This window comes from Mustela erminea, chromosome 2, assembly GCF_009829155.1.
Source record: "Mustela erminea isolate mMusErm1 chromosome 2, mMusErm1.Pri, whole genome shotgun sequence".
Lineage (NCBI taxonomy): Eukaryota > Metazoa > Chordata > Mammalia > Carnivora > Mustelidae > Mustela > Mustela erminea.
The window spans coordinates 95,930,706-95,949,441 of record NC_045615.1 but is presented as its reverse complement, the minus strand read 5'-3'; the positions used below and the strand labels follow the sequence as shown (position 1 = coordinate 95,949,441).

The 18,736-nt window shown below is 35.5% G+C and overlaps 1 protein-coding gene across 8 annotated transcripts in view; it reads left to right on the top strand.

Moving 5' to 3' along the window:
* Positions 1 to 18,736, top strand: part of INPP4B (inositol polyphosphate-4-phosphatase type II B) — an 805,823-nt gene that overhangs the window by 661,620 nt on the left and 125,467 nt on the right. For all 8 annotated transcript variants that reach the window (XM_032333489.1, XM_032333488.1, XM_032333487.1 and 5 more), the window contains one exon: positions 13,494 to 13,671. In XM_032333489.1, coding sequence (XP_032189380.1) covers positions 13,494 to 13,671 — 178 coding nt within the window. The remainder of the gene's footprint in view (positions 1 to 13,493; positions 13,672 to 18,736) is intronic.

The window sequence follows — 18,736 nt, the reverse complement described above, 5'->3', positions numbered from 1 at the left end:
AATAACAAGAAAATAAACTGTGTTTAAATAAATAGTCATGTTGAGACTTCAACATACTGTGCAAACGGCATGATTAGGATTGCAAGGCATTGAGTTACCTGTGATAGAAGGGAATAGAAGGATATTTCTAAGTTGAATATGATCCTAAATGAATTTGTGATGCAGTTTTTCTCCTTCTTTATTCTCTTTTTAACTAAAGAGAATAACAAAAACAAGATTTGCTTGTAGCACACAAATTTAAAGAATAAAGAAGCATTTAAACTGAAAAGCCTACTTCTGCTATCTCTACCTAGAATAAATCAGTTAGAACAGCTAAATGTATTTCCCTGTGTAATTTCTTCTAGGTGTCCAACCATTTGAATTTTCAATGGCTGTGACTCAGTCCGCAAACTCAAGGTTCAAGGGAGTATGATGTTCTTGAACTTTCCATAACTAAGTTTATTTTTTTCTGGCTGCATTCTAGGTTAATGCAGAAACTTTCATTTTAGAAATTCATAGACTCCACTCCCTAAATGGATGGAATCGTGGCTTGGGCACAGAGTTGCTTTGTGACATTAGTCAAACTGCCTCACCTCTCTATAACTTAGTTTCCTCATTTGTGGTTTGGAAGTACTGCTTACCTCATAGGGTTGTTCTGAAGATTTGATAATTTCATATACACCAAATGTTTTATAACAGTGCCTGGTACTTAATGAGGGCCTAACAGATACTAGCTATTATTTATGTAAAATATGTAAACAGGTATATTTTCACTCAGAAAAGTGTTTTGGCAGTGCCTCATTTCAATTCATGTAGATCTCATTTTTTCTAAAAGCTATGTACATTTTATCGATTAAGTGTAGCATAATTATCTAACAATACAATATTGGTGATCATTTAGGTGATTTCTAATTTTTTTGTTATAACTACACATGTTCACAGGATACACCCTTATTTTTATGTCCCTAAAAACTGTATTTCTTTTTTGATAAACTCCTAAAAGTAGAATTTCTTAGTTGAGGTGGTAAATTTTAGAGATGTTGCCATGTTTCCCTCCAAAATAGTTGTATCAATGTGGATAAAATGCCTAATTGCCGACATATTCTCAAGCTCTGGGCTACTGACACCATCTCTGTGTGAAGCCCAGCTATGGCTCATGAGGTCCAGACACGCACTGACAACCATCTAGCAGATAGCTCTACATTAATGCTATCATCCAACCACTTCATTGTCAACATATTCAATCATCTCTCGATCTCTTTCCCTCAAACTTCTCTTGAGAATCTCTTTTCTTAATAAACGTCACCACCGTTCACCTAGATGTTCATTTAGAATCTGGAAATCATTGACTACTTTTCTTCCCTTGCTTCCTCTTCCAATAAAACAAAATCAGTTCTTTCAGTTCCACCTTCTTATTTTTCAGGAAGTCATTTATTTCAATAATAAATAATGGGTTCGGACAATTCTAACCCATGAAATCACCATCCTTTAAATATTCTACTGCCAAATCTCTTAATTTGGCAAGTTAAGAGATTAATCTCTTTCCAGACTGGCTCTCATCCAATCTGTTTTTCTCACTTTGGTTGGAGTAATAGTTCCAAAAGACAGATGCAGTCTTGTGATTTCATAATGTTGAATATTTCTTAGCTACCTCTTGCCTGGAGTATAAAGTTCAAGGTGCATAATATATTCATGTGTCATCTGGTCCCACTTTCTTCTCCATTTTCATCTTTCACCCCATCCTCTATATGAACCCGACTAAATTTCCTCAGTTTCAGGGCTGTCTGAAAGCCTTCTTTGACCCATTGGCTAGACTGCTGCTTTAAGACTTCTGTATGCAATCATCCCTAACTGTCTGTCTTCCCCTCTGGACCATGTGTGTGGTTTACCACAGTATCCTCAGGAGCTAACATCTAAGTGTTTGCTGAGGGGGTGAATAAAAGAAGTGAAAGGATTACCTATCACAGGACTATCTCTCCTCTGCCTGAATAGACCAGTGTGGTTGTATCAGGTAGCAGAAACATACGAAATAATTGTGGAGTTGGGAAATAGAAATAGAAGAATATTTGTAGAAAATGTCTCATAAGCTTTAAAAGCAGCCATTTTTTTTTCAAGTATTAGAACGTTAGTGTTTGCTTGCACCTCACTAGGAAGGGAAAATAATACTTTTATGTGTTCTGAAAGGGGATAGATAATAAATTCTGTAAAATCAGCCTCGCGTAAAATCTGATTCAATATTAGTAATGCAGTAGTGACTTTAACATTTCAGTTGGTGACATTTTTCCAATCACCAACCAAAAAGCTTGTGAAGCCAAGTGTGATCTGAAGTGTAGGCAAAAAACACTGTATGTAGTATGACAATTGCAGAATTCTTAAAATTAAATCTTTCCCTTAAAGAAATGACTTTAATTGTAAGTGAAAATAAGTCTGTTAAATGACCTAGAATTTCTAGTGATAATAAATTTGGTGAAGAGAAAAGTGTCTAAAATGATAAAACACATCATCAATCCTATTTGAGGATTTCAGAAAGCCATTGAACTTCTCACCCTTCCATTTCCTTGTTTGCACTATAGATGCGGCTGATTTCTTTTGAAATCATTAGATTATTAGAAAGAGTGGTTAAAATCTTGAGATTTTAAGGAAAGATTTATGAAGTATATCATCACTATCTCTCAGGAAGATAATTTGCATAATTTGACTTTCACAATTAAACGTTTTAATTTTACAACTATTAAAATATGATTTCTGCTTTTATCGGGGAGAAAAAGTAATCAGCAGGAAGATTAGCACTTAAAAGATATTATGTGAAATCTAATAAGCAAATTACATGAAGAAGCTTTTCTTACTTAAAAAACTAAATATGAAAAGATAATATGGTTTGAGGACTTATTTTTAAAAATCCAAAGTTGTATTTCTCCTTCATTGTAAACTAAAAAAAAAAAATTTAAATCATGACACTGTAATGTCATCTCAACTAGTATGCATTTAATCCAAAGAAGAACTCTTGTACTCAGATTAAACACTGAGAAATTTCCAGCATATTTTTAAATTTCTCTATTAGTTTAGATATTTAATATCGATTGGTCTCAAAGACAGCAAACAATAGAAAAGAAAGTCATCTATAAGTAAATTCTCAGAAAATAAAAAACACTATGTTTTCCAGAGCTTTAAAGTAGTAAAAGTATTAACTTGAAAAGAAAAGAAAAAGGTTTGTATGGGACTATGTCATGGAAGAATCACACAACTGCCTTGCGTAGCATAAAAAACAAACAAACAAACAAACAAAAAACTGTTATTGCAAAATCTTTGTTAGATGGGACTTTGCCTGAACAATTCAGTGTCTTCTCCCCTGTCATGAGGTCTGTGCTAATAAGTAGTTATTGCAGTGGTTCTATCAGGAGAAAGATGGCTTAGCTTCCAGTGGTGTCAGCACAGATACAAAAAAAGAGACTGGTTACAGATACTTGGGAGGGGTTAGCAATTGTTTAGATTTTGTGTTTGTTTGGAGTGGGAGGTAAAAATCTAGGGTAATCAAGGAAGACTTCCAAGTTTCTGTGCAGCACATACATGTATGGTGATGACATTCACTGTCCTTGGCTCAAAAATTCCAAGAGTGTAAAGAATCTGGAAATGAGGGAAAGAGAGAGAGGAAAAGTGGGGGATGGGAGAGGAGAAGGGAGAGGAAAGAGGGTGGTGGGAAGATGAGGGGAGGGAAGGGGAGAGAGAAAAAGAGAAGAGAGAGAAAGAATATAAGTGTGGGCAGGACAAGAGACAAATCTGAAGGGTATTTGTTTGCTATATCAAGTCCTGGCAGCTCATCCAGTAGACTGTAGGGAGTCACTGATAGGTTTTTGTCTGAGGATTAACAGGATTAGATTTGTATTTTGAACCACATGAAAAGCATGAAGAAGAGCAAACAATTAATCCATTATAATACTAATGGAGAGAGGAAATGGGTGACTATGGAGTTAGAGATTTTAAGAAAACTTTTATAGAATTTAAATCTAACTGAATGAAAACTTAGGAAGGCTAGGCAGGGTTGAGGAACTCTTAGTACTCTGGTTTATACAACTAAGTAAATGCACAGGTTGCTGGGAAAGAGAGTACAGGAAATAACCCATTGATTTCCATTGCTAAGTTAATAAAGTCCGCTGTATATATTCAATATGAAAATAAGTGTTGGGAAATAAGAAAATAATTTTGTTGAGTCTGTGCTTTTTTTCCAATTAAAGAGCCTCTTAAATGTTAGAACCAATAAGGAATCTCAAAGATCATAAATTCCCCTATTTACTTTATTATTGATGAGAATACTGAGATCAAAGATTAAATCACCTATACAGATAATGATAGAATCAGACCAGAAAATTAGACTTCTGTCCCCACTCTCAGATTCTTCTTTTATACTTATTCACCCTGATGCAATCAATAGATATTTAACACAAAATATAAGCTCTTAATAAATGAACAATTTTAGTTCTAACTACTAATAGATAATCTTGCTGCCCACCAGATAGAAATTTAAGGGGGAAAAACAAAAAAAAAGTTGGTCCATTCAACTCTTTATGGGCTTTAATGAGAACATAATTTTAAGAGATAATCACTTCACCTGTATAATTACAAAAAATACATTACTTGATATGGTGATTAACACTATTTTAAACTGCCTGAAATTGTTTTGTATAGTAGTCAGTAAAAATAATTGTAGACATTGGTTCTCTCTATATAACCTGCCCAATACACCTCAGGAAAACCACTTAGGAATTAAAATAATAAAAGGAAAAAGTAAAGTTTTCAAAGATGATCATCCTTTAAATATTCTACTATTTATAATAGTAAGATATTAAAAACATCTTGAATGAATGAATAAGCACTCTTTGCATCATTAGAGTAGAGCACTATGTAGTCATTTCAATTAGTGTATGGATTATGAATTATGTAGACATGTATATTAAAACTGTACCTGGGGGCACCTGGGGACTCAGTTGGTTAAGCAACTGCCTTTGGCTCAGGTCATGATCCTAGAGTCCCAGGATCTAGTCCCATATTGGGCTCCCTGCTCTGTGGGGGGGTCTCCCTCTCACCTCTCCCCTCTCATGCTCTCTCCTCTCATTTTATCTCTAAAATAAATAAATAAAATCTTAAAAAACAAACAAACAAACAAACAAAACTGTACCTGCAAGAAAACATGAAATTATATATACAAAGACGTCAATCTAAACATGGGTGAATGTTTTGGAAGGGATAGTTAAGTTTATGTAGAATGATGCAGATAGATGCAGACAGGGTTCTAGTTCTTTTAGGATACTTTTGTTTTCTATCTCCCTTTTTTTTTTTTTTTTTAAGATTTCATTTATTTATTTGAGAGACAGAGAGAAAGAGCTTAAGACAGAGATCACAAAGGCGGAGGGATGTTTGGGTAGTGGGAGAAGCAGACCTCCCCAACGAGCAGGGAGTCCAATGTGGGACTTGATCCCAGGATGCTGGGATGATGACCTGAGCGGAAGGCAGACGCTTAATCAACTGAGGCACCCAGGCACTTTCTCTTCCTTCTTATTTTGTTGTACAATGAGAGAAATGTCTTTGTAAAATCCTTTTTCTACTTCTCCCTCCAGCAAATATGGAGAACTAGATGACATGAAAAAAAAATCTCCAACTACAAAATACATAGAAAGTTAGAAGCCATATGACATCCTTTGTCACGATGCCATGTGACATTGCTTTTAAATGAATGTCTGACCTCACAAGAATATAAGAGTCATAGTACTGAGGATTGTTAGTTAAAAGCTCTGAAACTATGGCTACTCAAATGATATTTAAATTTGCAAGGTCTTGTGAGAAGATGAGTGAGGTTAAAAAAAAAAAAAAAAAGTTATTTATTCCCTGTTTCTTCCTCTCTGCTACCAGCCCTGGCTTGTGGCATTTAGAGGACAAGCATCATCATACTCATCCACCAGAAAGACCTCTTGGTGTATTCACCAAGTAGCAGTCATTAAATATTTGTTGAAAGCAATTTATTGTGAGATGATTTTCAAATTTATTCTTTAGTCTGATCTGTGTTATAAAATAGACTCATACATCTTCTGTAATGAGCTTTAATTAGATGTGAATGTCTTCAGTGGTTTTTTATTTTAATATTTATAGGCTGTACCTACCATTATATTACTAAATAAAAGATGTTTCCTGTTTTAGTTATTGTATTATAATTTCTCCAAATTTAAAGTAGGCCAAATCATGTTCATGAGGTGGTAAAATATAATTAAGAGTTCAAACTGAGTGATAATGAAGACCTGGGGATAAATGTTAGTTTTACCATCCATGTTAGTTGTTTGATCCAGGAGAAGTTACTTAACCTACCCAAGTTCCAACTTCCATATCTGTATGATGGAATAGTATTTGTTGCTCAAAGTTTTGTCAAGATTAAATAAAAATAATCTTTACAAAGCATTTAGCATAATTCTAGTCCTGTAATGTAGACTCTGTGATTATTGGCTATTAAAATGAGAGAAAGAAAGAGATTTGGATTATTAGTATAAATTCCACAGTACAAATTTGCTTTATTAGAACTCCCAATGAAAATATCTTTAGGTTTAATGGGGAAAAAATGAAATGTCTCTTAAATATATTTTCTACCTTCCTGACTTCTTATCCTAGACTCATAATGACCAACACTGTAATACCATATTCTGGAAACACTTGCTTACTTTTGCCCAGATTTATGAAGGTGTAATTGACAAATAAAAATTATATATATATAAAACATATAACATATATAATATGCAATTGTTATGTGTTATATTTTTGAAATTATCACCACAAATTATTTAATCTATCCATCATCTCACATGGTTATTATTTTCTTATCTTCATCTTCATCTTTGTCTTCTTTTATTCTTTTTTGTGGTGAGAACACTTGAGGTCTGCCTTCTTAACACATTTCAAATATACAATGCAGAATTGTTAACTATAGTCATAGTGCTGTACATTAGATCTCCAGAACTTATACACCTTGTGTCACCAAAGCTTTGTATCCTTTGACTAATGTCTCCCTATCTCCCCCTCCCTCCTTCCCTGGCAACCACTATTCAACTCTCTGCTTATGTACTATACCCTGGGACTGCCTGTTTTAAGGTCAGTGATATGATTGGTGATATGATAAGGTCAGATATATGATTCAGTGATTTTTAGTAAATTTATAGAGTTATGCAATCATCATCACATTCCAACGTTTAGAACATTTTCATCACCCCAGAAAGGCTCCTCATGATCATTTACAGTCAAAGAAATTTTTACTTTGACAGTGTATTTGGGAATGGTTTCTATTCTTGTACTTAATCTTACTATGTATTAGGCATGCAAATGGATATAGTCCAGGATGGAGTTGAAAAGTTTTCGAGGTGAGAGGAAATCAGAGGACATGATTTGGATATTATGCAATGACACCTTTGCAGAGGAGTGAGCATGAAAATACCAGAAGCCATACTAGGCAGAAATAGAAGTGACCAGACCCTTGAAAGCTAGCAAAGGAATTAGGACAAGTGATTTCAGGAATAAATGGAAATAGGCCATGGAAGGAAGTGAAATCATATGGGACTTTGTTTATTTAAAGGTCATATAAAAGTGCCTGAAAATTCTTGAAAGGGCAAAAATAGAGCTAAGGAAATATTGTATATAGAAAAGAGGTCTTAATGGTTAAGAAATTGCTGATAAGAACTTCAAACTGAAGGGGTGCCTAAGTGGCTCTGTCCTTAGGCATCTGCCTTCTGCTCAGGTCATGATCCCAGGGTCCTGGGATTCCTGCTCAATGGGGAGTCTGCTTCTCTGTCTGCCACTCTGCCTACTTGTGCTCTCTCTCTATCAAATAAACAAATAAAATATTAAAAAAAAAAAAAAAACTTCAAACTGAAAAGCGGGATAGTAGAAGCCACTGTAATCGAGAAAATAGGCTGATTTTCCTTGAGGGTAAGTTGAGCTGAAATGAATTTTAGGACGTTTTCCCTCTTAATTAGCATTACCTGTCACAAAGCTAATAAATGGCAGAATCAAGTATATTATTCAAAACATTGACTAAAATCTCTGTGAAACCAATATTTGTTTTAAAAAGAGTTGATTCAAAGATAAACATTAATTTAAGCTTCGATCATATAACTAATGTAATTACGTAAGTGAAATCCATACAAGGTAAGCAAAACAAATACCGTTTTCCTCTTAGTTCTTTTATCTAAGCTATACTTCAGCAAAAAACAGGAAGGATGCATGGGGGAAAACAGAGAAGCATGTTTTTACCTTCTACAATTTCTTGAAGCACGTTGTTAAACCCTGTGAAGCCAAAAGGGTATATTCAAGTGCACTAAGGTGTAAATTTTCATTTATTATCCGCATAGTTTTCTTCTCAGTTAGAATTGAGAGAATGTCTATCCCTCCCTTAGGATTCAAGAGATCGTTTTTTCACAAGTAGTGCTTGAGTTGGGAAAAAATAAGTGGAAATAGTCCTTAGGTTTTTCTCTGGAGATTAAGTTCTGCCTCAGAAGCAGAGGCACCATTATTCTTTATCATTCTTTTCTATATTTCTTAACCCTAATCCTCTTCTGCCTGTGCCCCCTCCCTGATCTTTTCCTTCACTTTTTCCTCCTTGTCTCTTCCTCATTTCTAATCTATGTTCTTTCATGACTCTAGTTACCAACATAATGGCTTGGTTGGGCAAATGGGTTAAGGGTGGAGGTGGTGGTGGCATGGGGGAGGAAAGGTGCAGATAAGTGGCAGAGCAAGTCCCAGGATCTGGGTGTGGGCAGCGAGCTAAGGGAGAATTGCTTTATTTTGCTCTCCTCACCTGCCCCCTGCCTCCTTCAACCCTAAGTGTAAATCAAGGATTTCGGGTCTTAGAGTAAGAAATGGAAATGGAAAAGATCAGTTTGTGAGGTAGAAGATGATGGCTTACACCAGGCTTGTTGCAGTGAGTGTGGAAATAAATGGTTGAAATCTGCTTACGTTTTGAAAGAACAGAAAGAATTTTCTTAATGGGTAAAGATAAAAGAGGAAGAAAATGGGTAAAGATAATGGGTAATGGGTAAAGATAAAAGAGGAAGAAAAGAGAAATATGCCACATCAAACGGACTTGCCATTAACTGAGATGGGAACATGTATAAAAGGAGCTGTTGTTGAGGACGTGGGGCAGATACAGACCTCAGTTTGGGACATGATAAATGGGAACTGTGAAGAGGAGAGCGTTTGTTTTTAATTAGAGTTCGGGGAAGAGGTCTAGGCTAGAGAAGTGGATTTGGGAATCATCACAACTGAAGTATTTAAACCAGAAGATTAAATGGAATTACTTAAGAAGGGCATGGAGACTAACAAAAAGAAGTGTCCCCAAGGAGTGAGCTTTGGAGGGGGCCAACACTAGAGGATGAGAAGATAAGGAGGACCAGCAAAAAGCAAATGAGGTGGAATAAACACAGAAGAACATACAGCCATTGGTTTAGTTGTATTTTGGTTAGCAATTAGAGTCTATGAATATGAATGTTATTTCATATTCTTTACAACTTCAGAATATGACATCCCTGGTAAAAACATGTACATGCCCCTGTGAGTTACGAGTGTGTATGTGACATGCATATTTTCTAATTAAACTGATATATAATTAAATAGATATATATTTAAGTATGTATATATACAGATAGATAGATAGATATACACGTATATATATATACACACACTTTAATTCACTGCTTCATCAATAGAAAAATAGTATGAAATTAATTTCAATTTTCATTGTCCAAGATTTGCTATATTTACATCTTATAAAATATTTTTTGTCCAAGCAAATACTTTGTCTTTCTTCTGGTTTTGTCTGATTGATATTTAGTTCAAGTGTTTGGATTCAGTTTAAATTTCAGACCACTATAAAATAGAGTTTAGCTATATTATTTTTATCTCAGTAATTAAATTATACTCATAACTTTCCATTTAAAAAGCTATAACTGTTAAAATACATGACATGTTTAAAGTGTAAGGCACTGAATAGGTAAAGGAAATTTATGCACACTTAAAATTATTTTGTGGGTGGTGATCTTTTTTTTTTCCATACCATACTATTTCATCCTGGACATCAACATTGGCTTTTACTGTGGAGAATGAATCTTTCTACCTCACTAGGTAAGATGCTCATCATTAAATAACCTAATGGGGAGAACCAAAGCCTGCTAGTTTATTTAGCTCAATGGAGACTGACTTAGGAGCAGGGGGCAGGAGTTCTGGGAGCATCCCACGATGGAGACTGGGGAAGGAGAGGAAGAGGAAGGGACTATGCTGGGAGGGAAAAGAGGAAAGGATGATGAACATAGTGAGGGGAGGCAGCGCTGGTAAAGAGAGGGAAGCAAAACAACATGAGCTAGATATAAAGATGGAGTACAAAGCTAGCCTTGTAAAGGGTATCATGGAAATGAGAATAACTAAGGAACAAGGAACTTGAAACTTAGAACGAGAAAAAGGACCTTTATCAGAGGCATGACGTAGCAAGACCAAGGGTTTAGAGGGGATTCACAAACAAAGCAAGGGCAGCAAGTGTCTCTAAACGTGCTCAGCTGTGCCTCTGCATCATCTGCATTTCCTGAGCTGGTTGTTACAGTGCTACAGTCCACTGAAGCAGAATCTTTCAGTGTTGCCAGGAAATCTGCATTTTTCAAACAAACACCCAGGCCCTCTCCTCATCCACAAGTGAATCGTATGCCTGCTAAAATTTGAGGACCACTGAACTATTAATTAGAACATGTAGAAATAAAGAACCTGTAAGAAATAAATGTTGAAAATGTGTGTAGTAGACTCGAATGGAGAGGAGAGGCTAAAGAAATGTGCAGAGTAAGAAATATGTAGGAAAAAATAGTGAAAGTAAGCATACCTGGGTGGCTCAGTCTGTTGAGCATCTGACTCTTGGCTCCTATCAGGTCATGATCTCAGGGTCCTAGGATGGGGGCGGATCAAGTCTCTTGTGGGGCTCCATGCTCCAGTCTGTTTGGAATTCTTTCTTCCTCCCTCTCCCTCCCCCCTGCCCCTCCTCCCCTGCTCTCATGCCTTGACATGTGCTCTCTCTCAAATAAATAAAATCTTTAAACATAATAATGATGATGAAAGTAGGTAAAATTCAGGAATAAAGTAACAATGAACTGCTAGGAAAGTATGAGATGAATAAAGAAGGAAAGCAATGGTGCCAGGAGTCCAAAGAATGCCTGGGATTGAATTATGAGAGGGCACGCATGACATCCTCAAAGAGGACAGTTATGGGACGAGAAAGCTAGAAGACCACACATGGCCTCCAGAACTCTGCTTTCCAAGAGCTAAGCTGTGGGAGGCCTGTAGGTTCCCAGAAGTTGACAGCAGAAAGCAAATTATGACAGGAAGAGCAGAATAGTGGAAAGGGACCACCAAGCAGCTACTACATGTTCTTTCTCTGTCGAGTCTCTAGAGTCTTTCTCTGCTGTTAGAGGTGCTGGGTATCAAACATCATCCCCACCCCCACGACCCACTAATATCTTTAGATAATCTCTTTCTTTGCAAAAATAACACGGAGTTGTTTGCTTTCTTGATCCACTGTGGTGGATTGAACCTTGTATCTGGTCTGAGTACAGATGAGTAAGGGGTACATCAAAGGTGGTGATTTTTGTTAGAGGCCTTCGCACACTCCCGAGCGAGATCAGATGAACCAGAAAAAGGTATAGGTGATTGGCAGGGATGACTATCTTCTTTCTCTTCCTCACCACTGTTCTTCGTTCATTTTCTTTAATTTGCATTGAAATACATAGAGTAGGGGCACCTGGGTGGCTCAGTGGGTTGAGCATCTGCCTTCGGCTCAGGTCATGATCTCAGGGTCCTGGATCAAGCCCCACATGGGGCTCTCTGCTCAGCGGAGCGCCTGCTTCCCCCTCTCTGTCTGCCTGTCTCTCTGCCTACTTGTGATCTCTCTCTGTCAAATAAATAAAATATTGAAAAAAAGAGAGAGAAATACATACAATAAGTAGTTATGGTGTGTTTTATTTTTTCAGCTCCCACTTCTGAAATGTAGAAGTCTGTAAGGACAGAATTAAGAGCAAATTCTAAGTGTCACACACTGCTGAAGTGTTTCTTAGCCTTCACAAACCTGTATCCCTCGTCAGCTTGTTGTCCTATCTTCTGAATAGTCCAGGCGACAAAGGACTTTTCTTTCAATCAGTGCAATAAATAAATATATAAATAAAACAATAGGAACAGTCATTATAGGTTTACAAAAAGGAGTGTTGTGTTACCGAGGAAACCGATACCTTCCCATCAAAGTCATTAGTGTGAATGGAAGAGGAGGAAGAGTGCTCCCTACTTGTTGATTTTTCTTACTGGATTCTAATATTTCTAAATAAGAAATGGAATTATGGGAATGTTAATAGTTTAACTGGTAAGTAGAGAAAATACTCGATAAGTACGCATCACAGAGTGCAGGATATATGAAAAATGCTTTGACAGTGGATGCAGAGGGATGTAGGCCGGCGCTACGCCAGGCCAGCCCAGGGCATTTCCCTCTTCTTTCACTTTGGCTAGTGTTTTGCTGTTTGATTCCTTCCCCGGCCGAAATGCTTCCTGTGTCTTTCCTTATCAAAAGATTCCTTCATTCCATGGAATCCTTACCCCTGCAGTATGCTTGATCAATTCTTAGATGAGGATTATAAAAGTCAGTAATTCTTTATTTAGTGATCCCTTTTAGATTGTTCTTTACAACTGAAATGAGAAACCACTAGGAACAAATTGGGTAATGATAAAATAGCCTAGTGAATTTTTTATGCTATCAATATTCTTGTTCTAGCCAATAAAATTCTCCTTATGCCCATTAATATAATTTGGTATTAATAGATTTTCCTGGCATTAATATATTTTCTCCCCATTTCCCAGCTATTAAAATTTACTCACTCTGCCATGTATATCCTGGGGGAAAATATAGGTAGTACTTACTGAATGCTTGCTCTGTGTTAGGCACTTTTGTAGGCATTTCACATGAATTCTAACCAAGCTTACCCACCTCTTAGAATTCTTGTATATTTATTCATAATTTCCTGTGGAGGAAACTGAAGCCTGCCTAAGGTCACCGTGCTAGTAGGTGGCAGAGCCAGGATTTACATTCAAATTAGCCTGAATATAAAAGCTCATACTTTCACTCCATATTAATGTGACTTCAAATTTATTAGTAATGAACAATAATTTGTTTTGAATACTAATACCTGACATATGTAATTATGAAGACTCTTCCTTGTAGTTGAGCAAAACTTGATTTATTTCACTTTTAAAATCTTTGAAAAACAATCTTGGTCTTAAAAAATATCTTGGTCATTTTGCTTAAAAAAACTCTTAGGACATCATGAAAACCTCTTAGAATAGTTCTTATCTGTTCAAAAGGAAATCATGCTATCTGGAGTTCAGTTTCTCATTTGCCATCTGGTACTAAGGGCTGCAATTGCTTTCTGCTTTTTTTGTGTAACTTGCCTTTATCTTTGTTGTTCCAGTACTGGATACCAGTTTATTTACTATTCGCCTGAAAACACAGCCAAAGCAAAAGAAGTTCTCAGCAACATCAATCAGCTCCAACCTCTGATAGCAACCCATGCAGACCTACTGCTTAATTCTGCAAGCCAGCATTCTCCAGACAGCTTGAAGAATTCTTTAAAGATGCTTTCAGAAAAAGTAAGATCCAAATCACTGCTAACAGTGGGGAAAGTGAAATACCCAAATCCCCATGGGTGTTGCTTTCTGCATACATTGCCTTTCATAGCATCTGGAAATGTTAAATAGACCAGGTTAAAATGTAAGCTTCAAAGAGTTGCCAGAGGATCAAAATGAATAGGCCTCATTCTCTTCTCAAATCTTACGAAGCATTAATTTTTTTTTAAGTAGGAAATGAAACCTAGTATTGGCTGAGGTATATTTCCTCTTTTTCTTGACATTTTTCATTCTCTTTGGTTCATGGTCTTATTAAATGAGTTAAATTAGATTTTGAAAATTAATTTATTTTCCTCTGGTGACCAACTAATTTTTATGCATATGAGGCTCTATGTTTGAATAGGAGTGTCACTTCATTTGAAAGCACAACTTTGATGTGGATTCTTATCAGTAGCGTGGGGTGATTCCTCTGCCTTGGTTTGCTTTCTACAACATTATCTACTGGGAGAAGGTTTTTAAAATTTCCAAAAATATTAGCTATTGTTGGAAATGTAATGGGACCTAAGCCTTAATTTTTTCAAGGATGACTTGCACCTGTACATGCAAAGAGGTAAGGTAGTCTGGCATGGGTAAATACTGAACATCAACTTCCATATCTAATTAAGGCAGCTGAACGATTTAGAGAGATCCAAAATGGAAAAGAGAAATTGCAGCTTGATTTTAAATACAAAACCAGGTGTCCTGGAGTCCAATTCCAATATACTTATCCTTAACCTTCGCATTCTGAGGACATCTTGCAGTTTATTATGAGACAGTTCCAATAAATATGACCTTGAAGAAACTGAGCAAAAAAAAAAAAAAAAGGTATCATTTAAGAATAAAGTAACTATAGTTTGTCATGTCTCTAAAGAACAGATTCATAAAAACTTGGGTATTATATATGTATATATTTTTGATCCATATATGTTAATTTATAATATTAATACCTGGCACTTATTGAACATTTTAAAGTGTACATTACCATATATTTTTCTTATAGAAAAAATAATATCTATTTTCATTAAAAATTAGCTCATATCTATTCAACAAGGTCCACTGAATTGTCTCATAAATTAAAAAGTGAAAAATGACAACCTAAGTCTTCTAGTTCAAAATGCAGCATTCTTTCCATGATTTAACAGGTACTTCCATCATGAAAAGGAAAGAAAAAAATTGACCCACATTTCACAGATACCCTACTTTGCCAAATATTGTGCTTTATGGCTTACATTGTTTCATTTAATCTTAAAATTTAATTTTCAAATTGTGGATACATATTATCTCCTTCTCACACAGGACAATGATTGAAGCTCAGAGTCATTAAAAAAAGATGTGTGAAATCATGGAGCTAGAGTCAAACCTGGGGTTCAAACAAAACCAGGGTTCAAACCCAGGTCTGGTTGACTCTGGAATGGAAAATCTTTCTGGTATCCTCTGTGTAATATATGTGCTTTGACATTTCCTTTTTAAAAGTATTTTAACTTCTTTTTGTTAGACATACTCTTCAGTAATACTTCAGTATCCTAATAGTCAATAAATAGGTCATGGCTAGAAAAAAGTGGGGAAAAGAGGAGAGTGTTGTATATAGTAAAATAACATAATCTCAGTTTCGTGATTGCTTTTTTGGACTTGTAGATGATGTGAGGTGGTTCTGGGTTCACCTAAGTAGAAAATCTTAGCAAATAGGACATAACTGCAGTGATTACAGAACAATATTTATATTCTTCCTGTGCATTGGGCAGGGGTTTGTCATTTCATAGACCCTTTATTTACAACTTTCTGCAATGATTGGGGTGGGGGATGGGACAGGGTGTGTATTTTTCCTGTAATTCAGCCTTGCTCCAACTTTCTTCTCTCTGTTTTTCTACTAAGTAGACAGACTTCATCTACTCATAAATCTGTCAGACCTTGAAATCAGGGGGAATTTTTTTAGGTTGAGTTTGCAAGCCATGCATTATTTTAAGAACTCATGCCTGGAATTTCAAAGAATTATTGAAGTTAACAGAGTTTTGCATAATCTATCAAGATGGCTGGCTAATAATTTATGGTTTAAAAGAACGTATGATCCATGAACTTAGCATAAAATGTAAATATTCTTAGTGGCATCTTAAATCTTATTATAATTTAATATTAGAAAGATGTAGCTTAAAATATTTTCCATTTTTTTGTTATTGTTTTAAGATTTTATTTCTAAGTAATCTCTATACCTAATGCGGGGCTCAAACTTAACCATCACAAGATCAAGAGTTGCATGCTCTACTGACTGAGTCAGCCAGGCGCCCCTAAGACATTTTGTGTTTGAGATCAGGGTCTTTCACACTGTGGGTTAGAGCATAAAAATCCTTTTTTTGTTGAGAAGCCTCTTGTTTCTTTTAGAGTCTGAACTGTCATGTTTACAAAATAAGTACTTGGTTGTTTTCTTTGGAATTCATTCATGTGGCATATTCAATACATAAAAAGGATTATCTATGGTCATACTGATCAAGGAAACTCCATAGTCAAATATGGGAAAGTTCTCTGTACTAGGCTGGGGAGGTTGGGGAAGGCTAAGGGCAGCCCATGGGTAGTGTAGAGGAGGGATTCAATTATTTTGTAATGAGATGGCATCTCTCCTCTTAGGTAACATGTTGCCTCTGGAGATGATAGCAAAGAACACGTTATCAGATCAATATATGCACAGAGTCTGGGGTGGAAAGCAAAGGACAACAGAGACAATTGCATATTCAGAGAATCTCAGAGCAGCAATATTTGTAGATCTAAAGTCAGTTCGTGTCATCTCTGCTGTTACTGATAACCAAGCCATAAGACTAAGGCTCCCCAGCAAAATTCCATCCCTCTGAACAACTACTGGTGGAAACAAACAAACAAACGAAAACAAACAAACAAAACAAAACAAACAAACAAAATACAATTTATGAAAAGTAAAAATATTTACTGAGTTCGTATTAATTATCAGGTGCGGTTTCTGACACTAGGTGGGCAAAATGGAATAAGACACAGGTCTGTTCCTTGTCTTCCCAAGAGATTCAAGGTTCTTGATGATAATGGTTATTTATGATTCTAATGATGATGACAATAATAGCTAGCATTACACTTTAATAACTGTAAGTGAGGTATTATAACTCTCCACAAGTCCAAGAAGTGGACACTATTATTTTCAACATTTAATCTTTTTAATCCTATGAAGTAAGTATTGTTTATATCTTTATTTTATACAGTAAGGGGAAACTGAGGTACAGAAATATATATATGCACCCAAAAATCACACCTTGTGAGTCTAGCTCCAGATACTGTGAGCTTAACTGCTATACAGTATGGTGAAATGTTCCATGAGTTCCATGATGGACACTTGCATATGCAGTGAAGGAAACAAGTAAGGTTGTGGAGGTGGGAGTGGGGAAGACAAAACTGAAAATCCATGAGAATAAAAATGTTTTATAATTTTTTCATGTCCTAATGAGCACAAACTCAATTAAATTGTTCTAATTTAGTATATCTTCTGATAAATGACTGGGTTTGTTTATTGCATATTAATCCATGAAAACAATAAAGAAATTATTTAATCTTTTAGAGTCATAACAAAAGACAGGCTCTAAGCTTATATGAATAGCTTGAACAGAGAAGACAAAGGATAGGCCTTTTAACATAAGACCTGAAAGTTTAATAATAGGATGTGATAAAAATTCATTTTCCTTTCTGCTAGACTGAAAGTATGTAGTACTATGGAAAAGAAAAGGGAGAAAAAAGTAATGTGCTGAAATTCAAACTGAAAAACTAAGGACCTAAGTATAGACCAATGTATGGGTATTTATCTCTAATAGCTTAGATATATATGTGACATTAGCGCTTTTTTCATAATTTTTTTATTTTTCCTTTTTCTCATTTTATTTTATTTTATTTTATTTATTTTTCAGTGTTCCAAAGTTCATTGTTTATGCACCACACCCAGTTCTCCATGAAATACATGCCCTCCATAATACCCACCACTAGGCTCACCCAACCCTCCACCCTCCTCCCCTCCAAAACCCTCAGTTTGTTTCTCAGAGTCCACAGTCTCTTATGGTTTGTCTCCCCTTCCGATTTCCCCCATCTCACTTCTCCTCTCCATCTCCTAGTGTCCTCCATGTTATTCCTTATGCCCCACAAGTAAGTGAAACCATGTGACCTTAGCTTTAAAGCTCATCACATTCTTTTTTTCACAGAGATTGATAAATCCTGTTTAGAAAATCATTATTATTATTGCTCACTAAAAAACAGTATCAAGCACTTAATTATGTTTGGTATTGGACTAGAAGCTATAGGAATAGAAATGGCCCTTAACTTTTACCATCTAAAATTTTTAAAAGTGGGTTGTGTCGCATTATGACAATTGCTAAATGGTAACAATAACAGGATTTTATTACAATATTAGAGGCTAAGCTCACATTATATTTAACAAAATCTCACAACTTCTGATTTCTAGTATCCTTTAACCTTAACATGATACGCTGAAACACCCTACTGTATTCAAAACAAAGAAAACAAAACATTTTATTCTAACATTTAACTCAGGGTTTTCTTAAGAAATATGCTGGTTTTTTTGGGTTTTTGTTTTGTTTTGTTTTGTTTTTTTAATGACAATGCCAGGAAGCTGGTATACTAAGAAGTTGAAGATACACATAGTATATTGATTTTGTTGATCACTTAGGTACTGAGAAGGAATTCTTAGTTTTGTTTACTTCAAATACCCCTAGATCTATCTCAGTTCCAAACCAAACAGAAGAACTTAATGAGTAGAGGTTCTTTTGTTTGTTTTATTTAGAGTTGGTGAAAGTATATATAAAGGAATATAAAAATAAATAAATGAAATGAAATTTTGTGAAAGTATTTCTATTTCTTCTTTTTATATTCCTCTTTAAATGGTAAACATTTAATTGGTGAAATAAGCATATACAAAGCAAAAATGAAGCAGGAAAATATGACCCATAACCAGAAGAAAGATTGAGCAACCAAAAGAGACCCCAAATGACAGAAATAATGAAATTAGCAGATAAGGACCTTACAACAGCAA